The 15,203-nt window shown below is 39.8% G+C and overlaps 1 protein-coding gene across 1 annotated transcript in view; it reads left to right on the plus strand.

Annotated features, from left to right (window-relative positions):
- Positions 1–14,994, plus strand: part of ARHGAP17 (Rho GTPase activating protein 17) — a gene marked incomplete at both ends in the record, with an annotated part of 37,763 nt that extends 22,769 nt beyond the window's left edge. The window contains 13 exons of the mRNA XM_079543018.1: positions 452–520; positions 673–754; positions 2,759–2,886; positions 3,225–3,336; positions 3,861–3,942; positions 4,306–4,386; positions 4,843–4,956; positions 5,204–5,295; positions 5,431–5,587; positions 6,805–7,047; positions 8,964–9,127; positions 9,523–10,137; positions 14,864–14,994. Coding sequence (XP_079399144.1) covers positions 452–520; positions 673–754; positions 2,759–2,886; positions 3,225–3,336; positions 3,861–3,942; positions 4,306–4,386; positions 4,843–4,956; positions 5,204–5,295; positions 5,431–5,587; positions 6,805–7,047; positions 8,964–9,127; positions 9,523–10,137; positions 14,864–14,994 — 2,070 coding nt within the window. The remainder of the gene's footprint in view (positions 1–451; positions 521–672; positions 755–2,758; positions 2,887–3,224; positions 3,337–3,860; positions 3,943–4,305; positions 4,387–4,842; positions 4,957–5,203; positions 5,296–5,430; positions 5,588–6,804; positions 7,048–8,963; positions 9,128–9,522; positions 10,138–14,863) is intronic.
- Positions 14,995–15,203: the final 209 nt, after the last annotated feature.

A 15,203-nucleotide genomic window follows, 5' to 3' on the forward strand; every position in this document is an offset into this window, starting at 1 on the left:
ATTGCTTACCTCAGTGGCCCCCTTCTTTGATGTATTAAGCAGGCATTTTGAATGCATTCTGCTTTAAAGAAAATGAACTGTGTGGTCATAAAGCATGTTACTAACTATTCAGAAATGAAGTGTGCTCTTGCGTGTACTTTCCCTAAAAACAGTAGAATATAGATTCTATCTTGTGTTCACCCACACAATTAAAAGATTCTGTCTAAAAATGTCTGATTTTAACCCAGGGGAGAAGTTAGCAGTTACCAATAGTTCATGCCATGAATTCATTTCAAGCTTACTGCTTAGCGTGTATAGCAGAGTGGGGCAATTACTGGCTGTCTGTGCAGCCTGAAGCAACGGTTCGAAGTTTGTGCAGGCAAAACAGATGTACATACTGTCTCTGTGTATAAGTTGAAATACCTTTGTAAATTTAACTTGCTATTATGCATCTTTTTTTCTTTTTTCAAAGGATCAACTAGCAGCAGATATGTATAACTTTGTGTCCAAAGAAGGAGAATATGCTAAGTTTTTTGTTATGGTGAGTATTTTTTTCGGTATGAACTTGACTGCAGCACTTATGCATAGACACTCAATTCTCAAAGATTACATTTTGTGTGCTAAACCTAGTCTTATGTGCTCATCAGAAGCTAATGCTCTTTTTGTTTTTTAAAATGTGGCTTCTGTTCTCAGTTATTAGAAGCACAAGCAGATTACCATAGAAAAGCATTAACAGTCATAGAAAAGGTCCTACCCGAAATTCAAGCCCATCAAGGTAAAGTAACCTGTGCTCTGGCTGATGCTTCTCCTTGCCTGTGCCACCTATGCACAATATTCTTCTCCTTTATCTTGATTCTTTTGCATGCAGTCTTAATAAATCAGGTCATTTTGATCTACTTAACAATTCTGCATTCCCAAGCATAATTCCATCTTTGCTCTATTCTCTGGAGTTCTCCAGCCATATTTTAACACGCTAATAGAATACTAAGGATCTGTCTCATACCCAAAAGGACAAAGGAAGGATTTTTCTATTTCTCATGTGACCTTTTGCTAATTTATACCTGACTCTTCCAGACGATGAAAATTTGTGATTTAGGAACTTCAGGGTCTTTTGTTTCTTGAATAACTAGTAGACGATCAGCAGAAAAATTCCCAAGATTCTAAAGAACTTTTCTTTTTTTTTTCCTCCTATGCAACCTTTTTTCCCAGTGTGCGCACTGCAGTGTTGAGTTTGCTGTGCTGAATATCAGCAGCTAAGGGGCTAGTAAGACAGTTTCATCTCTTCCCCATGCTATTAAGATTTTCGTTGTCAGCATAAAATAAGGAGAGTCAGTAATGGTTTGGTCGGAAGATGCACTGTGTGCTGTTGAAATAACTATCCTAAATTGTCTGTACTGATTCTTAATCTACTGATCAGTAGAAGTAGGTTGAACAAAGTCTGAGTGACATTTGGAGCTGAACGACACTCAGCTATCTTCAGTAGCAGATCATATGGGTATTGTAGAAAGATGAACCAGTAAACTAAAGATGCCAAGAAATGTGAGCATCTTGCTGAAAAATGATAGAGAATAATCTGTTCTCTGTGGATCTGATGAAATGCAAAGTAACAAACGATACTTACACAGCATTAGGGCTGCATTATGGCTGTGTGGAAGGCTCCGTTTACAAGATACAGATCCAACTGGTTTAATTTTTCTTTGTTGCTTAGCTGCTTTGTGCAAAGCTTTTCATATGGTGAGTGCTTCAATACAGATTAGCCTTCCTTAGAAGGTGCCCCCAGGGGGATATGATCTGAGTGTCCCTGTGTAGGATGTGACTGCGGTTGTTTCTAGCTGCAGTTAAATTACTGTGACTTTGAGCAACTACTAAGATTTCCTTGTTTGCTGTACCTTGTAAAACTGATGAAAATAGCATGGGCCGCTCCTGGTATATTAGTGAATGAAGGGAAATAAAGCCATGTGGAGGGGATATAGTCAATATGTTGCTGGGACTTTTTTCTTTTAAAAAAAAAAATTCTTTGCAGAAGTGCATCGTGTCTTTGGAAGACTCCTTCAACATCTTAACTTTTTTTCCATATGAGAGAAAGAATGCATCTTTACTAACAATTAATAACGTTTTGCATTGTTTTACATCTGCATTTTTCGATTAAAACAGCAGAAATAATGGTGAAAAATGGAAACAAATTCACATTCTGTTTGGAGAAATGTGTACCAATTTTGACTCTAAAAGCTAAGGGACAATCAGGAGATGTTAAGTTGAAAATCTGTGCAGGTGTTAGTGATATGCTGCAAATGTTCTGATTGTAAGATTATTCACACCTATTTGAAGTTGCTGAATCAGCAACAAACTTAATGTTACATTAACAGCTCTGTTGTTATCTATCTTAAATACAGATAAAACTCAGATCAGCTCAAGTCCTGAAATCTGGGCAAAGCTTTTCCTCAAAGATTCTTGTAAACCTAAGACTTTTGGAGTCTTAGCAAATCAGAATCAATGTAATGTTCAGATGTGGCAGCCTAGTAATGTGTGCTCTCAGTTATATGGAAGATGTGCACTTGGTTTGTCATCTGGAAAGATGCAGAAGTATTTCTTATGGGGAATACTGGCAGGCTCGTGCTCTCTTTACTCATCGTATGAGAGATGTTACCTGTCAAGGGCTGTACAACTCCTACCATGTTCTGCAGATTTCTTAGCTAGAGGCTTTCTTCTTTTCTTGCCTGGGATGTAATCCAAGTGATTGTTAGATATTTTGCTCAGTGTTTTAATACTCTTCAATTAGACAAATGGACTGAAAAACCAGCCTTTGGAACACCATTGGAAGAGCACCTCAAGCGCAGTGGTCGTGAAATTGCAATCCCTATTGAAGCCTGTGTAATGATGCTTCTGGAGACAGGGATGAAGGAGGAGGTAAGTGTATCACTGTATCATGCTCTGTGAAGGAAAGAATAAGAATGTAGTGAAACTCATGAACTGATATCTGTGCTTTTTAAGTTTGCTTAAGTAACTTTTCTCATTAATGTAGATAATAAGTCTTGTAACAAAAAGGCTTCAGCACCATTTGTAGTATATTTGACATGACTAGAATGAAAAATGGGTAATGGACCAAGGGTGATGAGGGACCAAAGTGTTGTCAGATGGCAGTGGCACATCAAGAGTCAGCTTGGTAAAGCAATATAAAGTGAAGATGACGCTGAACTATGAACTGTTTTGAGAGAGTCATAAAACTTTCACTTTTTATCCTGCAGGGCTTATTCAGAATTGCTGCTGGAGCCTCCAAGTTAAAAAAGCTCAAAGCTGCCTTAGACTGTTCAACTTCACAACTTGATGAATTTTATTCTGATCCCCATGCTGTTGCAGGTACTGTGAATGTTCTGAGTCAAAACAGAGACAAATGGGTAGAACGCAAATTTATTCTGTTCGTTAACTGTTGACTTGCTACGGTGTTGACCTCTGTGCAGATAAGCAGTGAATGGAAGTATAATGAAAGTTCAATTAATTGCATAATTTAACATGGTTATGTATAGGGCACACATGCTGACCATACTTGATATGTTTGCATGCCAGCATAGCGATTAAAATTCAGGTGATTGTGGTAATTCCAATATCATATTTCTCCCTTGATCGTGCTAGTAATTCTCATGAGACCAGAGCCATGCGTAGCTTTAATAAGGTTGTTCTGAAGGATGCTTCATAATTCGATAATATACATTTCTGTCTAATTATGGTAATGACTAACAAGCCTCTTGTGTTCACTGTTGAACAGATTATGGAAGTGCCAGACTGTCCTGATGTTTCACTGGGGCTTGAGTACTGTTGCATAGATAGAATTTCAATTTGAAATAGACTGAAAGCATTGACTAAGAAACTTGTCTGTTCTGCAGGTGCCTTGAAGTCCTACTTGCGAGAATTGCCAGAGCCTTTAATGACCTACAGTCTTTATGAAGAGTGGACACAAGCTGCAAAGTAAGCATGCTGCAAAGCCTTATGTAGAAAAATATTTTACATTTTTTATCAAATTTGGATCCTCAGGTAAACTCAAAAGTCCAAACTCACGTTGTTCGTTTCTGAACACATAGATGTTTTCTCTAGCAAATTAGTTAGACTTCTGTGGATTGTGCTGATGCTTAAGCAGTTTTGGTTTTGTTGAAGGTTGAGATAATTCAAACATTTGAAAAGCAGGTTGTTGAATTACTGAGTACAACAATGTGTTTTGATTAGGCATAAATGGAAAATGGTAGTCTTTTTTTTTGTTGTTGTTCTCTTCAGAAATAACTTTTTTGTAATCTGTGAGAAAGATGTAATACGTTTTCTTTTTTTCCCTTTCAGTATTCAGGACCAGGATAAGAAGCTACAAGAGTTATGGAGGATTTGTAACAAATTACCTAAGCATTTTCATGCTAACTTCAGGTATGTGTGCACATATACTGACTTGTAGTGCTCAACCATCAAAGCCACTGTGCAGCTAGTTTTGGTATTAATTAGCTGAAACTCTAATCCTTTTTTTTTTTTTAACTTGGCCAAATTTTATTAGATTTATCAAATGACATCCTGCTTCATCAAGTAGTTGATGTGCAATAGTTTGCTATTGGTAGAATTTTTCAGTCAAGTTAATTCACTGCTGACTGCAAAATACTGATGCACAGAACTCTTCCATTTAAGGGATCATGGTTTTGGCAGTAATGGAGTTCTTGAATTTTGGCCTCATTGTCAATAAGAACTGTCAGTTGGTAATGTCTTCTCAAATGAACAGAATTATTCCTTGCTATGAAAGCTAATTATGTTCTCAGTGTCATACTAGCTTCCATCACGTTATATGGAGAAAACTCACTGGTGTTTATTTGGTCGTCTTATTTTTTTTTTTAGGTATTTAATCAAATTTTTAGCAAAGCTTGCACAGAACAGTGATGTCAACAAAATGACACCCAGCAATGTTGCAATAGTCCTGGGCCCCAACTTGTTATGGGCAAAAACCGAAGGGTAAGTGGATTTAGAAAAAGTAAAAGACAACTTCCATGAAGCTGTAGAATTTCCCATCAGGTTGTTTTAAATGTAGACTATTGACAGCAATAGAGTACTTAACAAAAAAAAATTCAGAGTTGCTCTATGTGATACCTAGGGGTGTGCTGGTTCATTGTGCTTAGCATAACGTGTTGTTTAAGGCCAGATATCTTATTTTCTTACTTTGATAGAACTGTATATGCTATTCTACGCATCTCTTCCACAGATCCCTTGCTGAAATGGCAGCAGCAACTTCAGTCCACGTGGTAGCAATTATTGAGCCAATTATTCAGCATGCAGACTGGTTCTTCCCTGGAGGTAAATTCTTGCTGTAGTTAAAAGAATTCTGGTTTGTGATAACCCTTTGCAGGTAAACCTCCAGTAACTTTTTTTAAAGTGATGCCATTTTGTATATATATGTCATCTGATGAATGGTGTCTGTCTTTTATCCAGATCAAGACTTCAATGTGTCTGGGGCATTTGTTGCAGTTCCTGCTGTTAATTCAAATCATTTGTCACACACTGGGAATGAATATGATTCTGGGACACTGGAACGGAAGAGGCCTGTTAGTATGGCTGTAATGGAGGGAGATTTATTGAAGAAGGAAAGGTACGTTTTGTTCTCAGATTAGGTTTTAAGTCTTCGCTCCTGAGAACTTGACTCCTTAGGCTGTAGTTTAACATGTTTAGTGGTCTCAGGAGGAGAATTTTGTGAAAATATTGTAGGTAACAAGAGTGATTTATTTTCCCCATGTTATTGCAGCCTGAGGAAGGTTCAAAGGTAATGTACTAGATATACTCTGTGCATGACTTAAAATAAAAAAAAAAAAGAAAAGAAAAAGCAGATACCACTGCTTCCAATCACCATCTTCCTATTACAGATGTGGGGGGTCTGAAATCCAGTGAAACAGAAGTGTATGTAGTAACATCTGTCAGTGTCTAACTTCTGGTATTCCATGGCTTCTTTTCAAAGCCCATAAGCCGAGGTGGTGTTACCTGGTGCCTTCATGATAAGACTTCTGATTTGAAGATGGTACAGTATGCCATGGCAAATAGTAAACTGCTAAAAAAAAATAAATAAAACATGCTGTTTTCCCATATAACATGTAGTGTAACACTTATTTATCACTCATACCATGAATATTGAAATGATGTGCTGTTTTGTTTATAGCTATTTATGCAAGTGTTAAATTGTTACCTAAATGTTAATTGTGGGTAGCCACATGTAATTTTATCAGTGCTGACAGAAGGAGCAGAAAAAAGTCAGTTCAGGATTCACTGTCTTTAACACAAGCATAAAATTCAGTTCTTGAATATATTAAACACATTCTCAAACCTGTTAGTTTCTTTATCCATAGTTAAATAGGGGCACCTGTTTCTTTGGCCAAATTGTGGAAGCATATATCCAGTGTCATTTTTAGTCTGTCTTGAAATCTGTACAACAAATTAAAAGTTTTGACACATGAATTTTGTTTCTATTACATACCATATTTAGACAGTAGATACTCTGGTGTGAAAGGAAATGTATGTATTTACATGTAAAAATACTGAATGTTTTGACCTCATTGTCATCAGTCCGTCTTCAAATGTTATTGAGTGATTTGTTCCACTTATGTTTACCCTCTGTGCAGATAAGTCAAATAGTGTTGCATGTCTTAACATTAATGGTGTTATATGCAGACAGTGGGAGCTTTCCTTGTTGCTGCTTTGCATGCTAAGCAACAGGGGTTGCACTTGTCTTTGTGGGTTGTAACAGCCAGTTGTCTTGTTGCTTTAGTTAACTGGTGTTGGCTGGCGTGGTGTGTTTACTCTCTCTTCTTTCTGTAGCTTTGGTGTCAAGGTTATGGACTTCCAAGCAAACCCTCGGAGATGTGGCACTATAAATAGAAAGCACACATCCCCAGCTTTCCAGCCACCACTTCCACCCACAGAGGCTGGCATGTTGGCTCATTCTGGAGCAGAGCAGCACTCACAAGCTGCTGTGGCTGAAACAAGCCCAGTGGGTGCTGGTTTTGCCCTATCTGCTGGCACAGCAGAACAGTTACAAAGCCAAGGAAATGAGGATGTCAGGTAAGAGGTATGGCTTCTGCTGGCAGTGGCTTAGCTGGCTGCTTCAGCAGCAAACTGATGATGTCAGCTGTATCAGCTTCACAAGGCACATCCTCTGATTAGAGGACATGTTGTTGTATGCAGAGTCTTTTTGGGTGTGGGCAGAAGCACTGTAAAAGAGCTCTCTCTCTACGTGTATTTATGAACTTTTAATTTGAACGTATGTTCCAGAATCGATCTTCCTAACATAAGGAATTTCTTAAGGAAAAAATTGTGAAAAATGCTAAAAAATAAATAAATAAATAAAATCTACTTTTACTGCCCACGCTGACCTTTCCAAATTACACTCCAGAGGTGTCCATGCAGCATGACTGTCAGTTTGCTGCTGAAAGATCAAAACCTGCCAGTGGCAATGCTAGAAACCCATTGGTCTTGTTTGTTGTTTCTTGTTCATGTTATCTGGATTTGTCGCCTTCTTCTGTGGCAAGTGTTAGTGGTGACCAGACTCACTAGAAAACTGGAAGTCAATTTGTCATATTTCTTTAGAAGTGTGTATACAGACTTTTCTGCCACTTAATTACAGATGGAAACTGTGTGATCATATCTTCAGTATCAGAATACATGGACTCCAAGAATAATTGCAGTAGCTTTGACTCCTACTTTCATGGACAGTGAAAGCAGCAGTTTGCTTTTACTGTTCTTGAGATCTGAGAGATGTAGTGAATGCATAAAAATGCTCATGGTGCTCCCCAGCCATCAGTCTCTTGCATAACGCCTTACATTGAAAAGCCATCATGGAGTTTTGTGCAGCGCTGATTCTTTGGCATGTAGCTTCTGGTTCCAGGTGACGCTTCTGCAAAAATATCTCGTTTAGATATCCCCTCTAGACCAGTGTTTCTCCAGTGATGTCTCTTGTGGCAGAGGAAGCTAAAATGAAACCTTAAGTGTAGCATCTAAAAACTACATGAAATTTAACAACAGCATCTAGAAAAATTAGGGTTATGTTTTGCTAGTAAGTAATTGAAAGGTTTTTGCCATTTTGAGATGGAGATGTTGTAAAGAGAGATGAATGAAGACTGTAAGTGCATAGGAAGTAAAATGGGGGGCACTGTGCAGAACCACCTTGGCTGGTTCATACTCGATTGTTGTTTCTCTCCAATATCAAGAAGAAAGAACTGAGATGTCCTGATCTGAATTTTGGGGGTTTTACTGGAATTGTTCTCTTGGGTGCTCATCTAAGACTGGACTCCATTGATCACGGGAAGCAGGGTGAAAGTTTAATTCCAGGTAGAGTGGGGAGTTTCAGCCAGAAGGAGGGGAACCACCGTTCTCTCCACACCCACAGCCTTTGCAGTCTCTGAGGGCTTCCAAAGGCTCTGCAAACTTGAGCAGTGAGGGCTGCATCTGCCTAGTCTGTGTGAGTTATGCAGCAAGTTGGTTTTCTTTTTTTTGGCAAAGCTTCAGAGTGCCACTGCTTACTCCTTACCAGTGAATTGGATGTGGTGCTGTGACAGAGTATTTGGGAAAGTTAACAGTTACAGGAGTAGTGACTATATTTGAATGAGGAGAGAAGTCATTTTATGTGAACTGTATTGGTGGGGCACTTCTTAAAGAACCTAAAGGGCGCTCTGGTGTGGCAGCTATACTCTGAGTACCAGTATTTAATTCAAACAGGCTTTGTGACGTTACAGAACTACTTGGATTCCTGATTTAACTTGGTAATGGATCTTTTGTACAGGTCTGCCTGAAACCTACCCGTGAATTTTTTGAAGAGTTTTAGTGCTCAGGTTGTCAGTAATAACAGCCAGCGCAGGAAGTTTTTAAGATGTGTAAGGGCCAGAACTGGAGCATGGTTCATAGTGTAAACCTTAAAGGTGCAGCTGATCTGCGCAAGGCATTTTGTAATCATCTTCTGACTTGAGACTTTTGATTTTCAGTACCTCAAAACCTAAGGACAATGCATCTTCAGCTACTCCTCCACCTGTGAGAAACGGTGGGCAAGTGAATGCTGCCCCAAACCAGTCAGCAAGTAGCAGTAATCAGCTTTCTGTTAATCAGCCACAGAATGCAGCAGGTCCCAGTCCCCATTCAGTGAGGAGAGGTATGATTTTTTTTTTTGTTTGGCTTTTGAAGCACTAAGTTCCAACTGTTCTTTAAGCACTACAAAAATGCTTGCTAAAATTACTTTACCGTCATGCCTGCCTTTACTCCAGACTTCAGTTCTTTTGCCTTTCACTAGGACCTGTATATATCTTTGGATTCCTTCATGAGTGCTGCTAGTAATGTTATCAACACTGTTTAATGAAGTCACTTGACTACTGATTAGTAAGCCAATATTTGCATTTCTGTAGTTTCCTACTGATACCACTTTTATTTTGTAATGCACCATTTTATTTCAGTAATATACTTAAGCATTTCATAGAGCTATGAATTCCTTCTTTTAGGAGTTTGGTTTCACAACACACTGCCATAAAATCTCCCCTCTTCCATTCACAGCTGTTAAAAAGCCTGCGCCAGCACCTCCCAAGCCAGCTAACCCCCCACCAGGGCAGCCAGGAAGCCAGAGCTCTGCTCCAGCTGCTCAGCCACCTTCAATCTCTCCAAAGCCACTTGCCAGAAGCTCTTCTCCTCCTGCCCAACATGCAAACCAGGGAGCAGCCCTGACCTCCAGTTCCCAGGTTTCTGCACCTCGGCGATACTCCAGCAGCCTGTCCCCAATCCAAGCTCCCAGCCACCCACCACCACAGCCCCCAACGCAGGCTACTCCTCCACTGCAGCCCAAAGCAAACAATCAAGCATCTCCTGCTGCACCCAGCAGTGAACATGGACCAGAGCAGCCCTGTTACACTCCTCCGCAGACTCCAACACCACCTGATACACCCCCCCTAGGCAAGCACAGTACTAGTTCCCCGCTGTCACAGCCGCAGTCATCTGCTCAAGACACTTCACAGTCTCACTCTCCACCTCACAGTGGCACGCTGCCAAGGCCGCGGCCTGTGCCCAAGCCCAGAAACAGACCCAGTGTTCCCCCTCCTCCTCATCCTCCTTCTCAGCTGGCTGGAGACGGTATTATTGCAAATCCCACGCAAACAGCTTCCAAAATAGTAACAGGTGAGTGGATTCTTTCATATTCAGTGCCTCCTTAGGGAGTGGAAATGAAGAAAATGTCTGTAGCTATGTGTAATCTTTTAAGAAAGCACAAGCAACAGTTAAAATACTGAATTGCTTATTTACAGTTAAAATGCACACACAACTGTTCTTCACGTGGGGATCTTGGGTGTCTTCCATAGTGAAGGTTTCCTTTCCTGAGGCTGAATGATGTGGGGGGAAGTGTGCGTTAGCTTGCTTTTGTTTTTTTTTTTTTTTTTTTTTTAAAGTGCTGGATGCAAGACACTGGAGTAGCAACAAACTCCACAGGGCTTTCTCCAGCCTCAGCATCATGGCAATCTCCTAGGCTTATGCTTCTGTTTGCAGAAAAGGCAAATAATTTGGAGAAAGCAGAAGATGCCATCAGGAATAGTATATTTGGGATTTACAGGAGATAGCAAATCAATGAAGCAATCACTGATGTGTTCTGGTAGAACAGATGCTAACACCGAATGTTTTACTTTGTGAGATGAAGCTTTCTGGTGGGGTTTTAAGTCAGAAATCTGGAAGCTGAAGAATCAAATAGACTTAACGAAATTGTGGATTGATCTTCATTCTTTATGTGCAGACTTTTTCTCTTTTAAGACATTGATGAATTAAAGATGAATTTTCTGTCTTCTCACAAGAACTTAACGAAGCTCATAGTTATTAGCTTGGTAGAGATAATATTAATTTAAATGTTGGAAAAAAGTTAATTGCTGAAGAAAGTAAAAGCTAGCAGATCTTGAAATGTGCTCCTGGTGAGTCTTTGCTTGGTTTAGGAAGTTCTGAATGAAAAGACAGCAAATGTAAGACTAATGCTTTTAAACCTACTCATGTTCAATAATAGTTAAAACTTTCTAATGACACTGCAGCTTCTGAACAATGAAACTAATGTTTTGGAATGCAAAGTGTAAATTCTGTTGCCTAACAGCTTTACCCCATGGTGCCTTCACAGGTGGGGATGGTTACTGCGAATAAGGTTTGTACTTACTCGAAACATGCAATATAAGCTAAAATGCTCCCGCGCAGCAGTATCTTATTTGTAGCTTTATTTTGTAATGCGCTTTGGAATACGTGCTCTGTCAACTCTGTATGTTCTCATGTCATTCTGTTTGTAAGACATATTAGGACCTGTGCTTAATTTCGATAGTGCTGTGAATATTAATTCATACTTTAGAACAAATGGTAAAAATAACTGTAGTGAATAGCACTTCCCACAATCACCTGGTGCGAAGCAGTGACCCATTTAAAATAGATTTCTTCTCATCAATTCAGGCAAATGTTGCAGCTTATAGTTTTTCCTCCAGTTCAGCCTTTTCTGGTTGCACTTCAGTGTAGCTTTCACTCTAGGTTTTCAGTTGTTTTTACTTGCACCTTATTTGGCAAAATACTCAGTTGTGTGACTAAACTCCTTTGCAGATGCAGCAGCATCTGCATTCTGGCGTATTTGCATTCTGTCAGCCCCAGCCTCGCTAATAGTCTGTTCAATCACAGCTGCCAAACAGCACATTAATAATCTCACTTGATACATAGCAGCTCAGAAATATGCCACCTTTCTAAGGTAACAACTGCGTGACAGGCTGGAAAAGTTGAGGTTGCATTCCAGAATTATCTCATGATCAGGAGTATAGTTTTGTATACAAGGAACTAGCAATAAATGAGCAGCTAAGCAACTAAAAAGGTAGCTTTGTGTTTTAAAATAAGATATCTCCTGATTGTACTCCTGCTCTTTTTATCAACATCTTTAAAATACAAAGGCAATTCACTTCAAAACTGAATTCGGCCTTAAGTCTGTAGGCTCTGCATCTTTACAGCACTTGTACAGAAGTTGAGAATGGGAACGATGCTGATGAGTCAAACTCCAAGTAAAGAGAATTTTCCTGATTCTGGGGAAGTTGCTTTAGTGCAAGCAGTTAAGCAGAATTTGTTTAACTTCAGTGTAACTGGAGAAATGCTTGCCTTCTAAGTAATAACCAGCTGGAATGCAGGGGGCTGCTTCATTAGTGGGGGAGTTTAAGTTACACGGAGCATCTGCCATGCGATAGTGGTTGTGTGAATTACCACAGCTGTCTTGTTGTTTGGATACAATTGAAGAAACTACCAACCAAAAAACTATCATTAAGATCTGTTTATCAACCTGAAAATGTTAGAAAAGAATTAATAGATATCGGTCTTGCCAAGTGCAAACCTTAGCAGATCGGCTGGGTAAATGGTGTATGGTAAACAACAGTAGGAAAGCTACCACACAGAAAAGTCTGTCAAGGAAAGCTGATGATGAAGGATTCTTTAGCAGAGCTGGTAAAGGAATCTAGAGAACCTAGTGTGTTTTGAAAACAAACCGAGAAGTGGGAGCACTTAAAGTGACAGCCGGGCTTGTCTAACGCAGTACGCTCAGTGCAGGATCATCCAGCTTTTCCAGATCAGTCCTTTTTATTTTGCTTTAGAGAATATTTGTTCTGAATTAACACCACTGCGTATTACATAAGAGTATCTGCTCTAACATTTACACATGCACATGTAGTATTTATATTTAAGCACTGGCTGGTACTATAAACTAGCTTATCTGATTCACAGTGTGAAATAACTACTTTAACTTTAAATAATGGAGCAAGGGAAACCAGGAATAATAGAAATGAAAATTTAGGTGCCAGCAGACTTTATAATATCAGCATGAGAATTCTGAATTGTTTTCAGGATAATATTGAATTTCTTTGTCCATATTCTGGACAGTAATGCCTCAAATTCTATTTGCAGTATTAAAGTTATGAGCCCTAGAAAAGAATATTCTAATCAAAAATTTTATTAAATAATCTAGATGTTTGACCTGCTTTCAGTATGAACTGTATTGGAAAGTTCAATGGTAAGGAAAAGGCATATGATTGGCCAAAAATGTCTCTAATTTGTAATCATGTGTGTGCTAATGCCCACTACTAACCTGTCACAAATAACACTGCTTGCTTGCATTATCATTAGTGTGGCATGCAAAAAGCATGGCTGTTTATGATTGCTTTTACATTAACATACTAAAAGCATTGAAGACTAGAATGTGTAAAATTCCTGTTTTGACTGGCCAGTTTCACATTTTACTTCTTCAGCTTACTGAAAATCACAGTTTGAAATCCGTGTATCTTATACAGAGGTTCATTTTGTGTCCAGCTTAGCTGTGTTGTTAATCACAAATACTCCCTTCCTGTGTCATCTCACACTGTTACCTCTTTTTTGAGAAGATCTCATCCCTTGATATGCAGTAGCAGCAGAATTGCATCTTTTGAATCATATTGTGAATGAAAACTTGGCAGTAGTGACAGATACTGGGGAGAATGTAGTGTCTCTGCTGCTTGAGATCAGTGCCACCTTCTCCATGGTTGGGCATAGCATGTGGGGAATTGAGCAAGAGAATATGTAGGAGTTTGGGACACAGCTACAGTTTTTTGTATGTAATGGTGCTTCTGATGACAGTAGTAAAATGCCTAAAACATCTGACCTTTAAACAATTTTAATTTTAACTCAACTGGTTGTAATAGTACTTAAATTTTCATGTTAAACACGTGGGTGGTGAGATGGATTGAACAGGGGCTTGGTTTGAAAGTAGCACAGACATTATTTTCTTCATTGCTCTCTAAGGTCTGCTGAACAGTAACTTTGCGCTGGTTTTCAGAATGGGGAGAGTGTCATGTTGTGCACTACAGGCAGTTGGTGTCAGGCAACAACGTGATGGAGTTGCAGCTGTCATGTTAGCAGTGCCACCACAAAACTTCTTCATGTGAGAGTGCCTGCCTGTGAGCCTGGGAAAGGAGCAGGAGGCGCTGCCTTGGGCATTGCTTCTGTATCTGCTTGGGCCTCTTCCGTGCTGTTTAGCTCAGAAGTTTTTAACTTGAACGCTTGCAGTGTAACTTCTGGGCTAAATTTAAGACTTAATGATAGGATTCAAAGTCTTCAAAAGATTCCTGTCTTTGCCACCTGACTTTAAAAGCAAGGTTCTTAGCTAGATTTATCGATCTAAACAATTTTGTGTTTGGATTGTTGCAGTAAGTAGTGCCATGGCTTACTATTCTACGAAGCTGACTTACAATGACAACATATTCATTCACATCTTTTAAACTGTTCTGGATTTTTTTTTTTTTTAATTTTCTACCTGCCAGTACAGTCAGTCACCGGGAACATTTTGTCCTTCTTTGGACACCTTAGCTTGAACAAAATTCTCCTTATTCTCCTTTCATCAGTAGGGGGCAAAGAACAGGATCTAGTTGCACACAGGAGATGAATGTTGTCTTGGATAATTTCTTCCTGCTGTCACTTCTAAAAGCCCCGGGTGGTGCCCTCTGGTGTGGAGGTGCCCATTGATGCTCAGTGACCATCCGGGTCTGATGCGACTGCCCAGGTATAGCGTCACTTTCTGGGGGCCTTGAGGACCGTGACATTGTTGTATTTCCTACGAATAGTGGAAACCAAATAAATACACTTATGTACATGGCTAAAAGAAGGCATGTAGGAGAAATGACCCCAGGATGAGATTTCTAGTTTGGGTTAGCCCCGTGTTTCTGTCGTATGTGAGCGTGCGTGCCAGCCCTCTGTCTGAGAAACCCTTGTTGGTAAAAGCCCTCATTGATCTTTCTTTCCCTTTTCTTCCTAAGGAAATGCACCAGCAATGCACTACTGAGATGTCACTGTCCTGAGTGCTAAACTTGCTCTTCCGTTTTTTGTGCAGACTCCAATTCCAGTATTCCAGAACCACTTCAAAACCCTTCTGCAGAGCTTCCTACGGAGGCAGCGGGCAAAGAACTGCACAACCACCTCCCTCTAGATATTGACAATGACACAGAAAGCACTGCTCTGTGAAGGGAGCCAAAACACGCTTTCCTTTCCTGACGGGAAAACTGACAGAGCCAACAGTGAAAAGCTTCTCCTGCCGGCACGGAGACCTGCGTGCACCTCAATGCAGGGCGAGGAGCTGTGCAGGAGAGGTGTAATGATCTGTGTGTCTCGAGTTATCCACATCCCCGATGGAAGGAATTAATCACGGCAGAAGCGTGCATAGGAAGTGTAGC

The sequence above is a fragment of the Tetrao urogallus genome (assembly GCF_951394365.1).
Source record: "Tetrao urogallus genome assembly, chromosome: 15".
NCBI lineage: Eukaryota > Metazoa > Chordata > Aves > Galliformes > Phasianidae > Tetrao > Tetrao urogallus.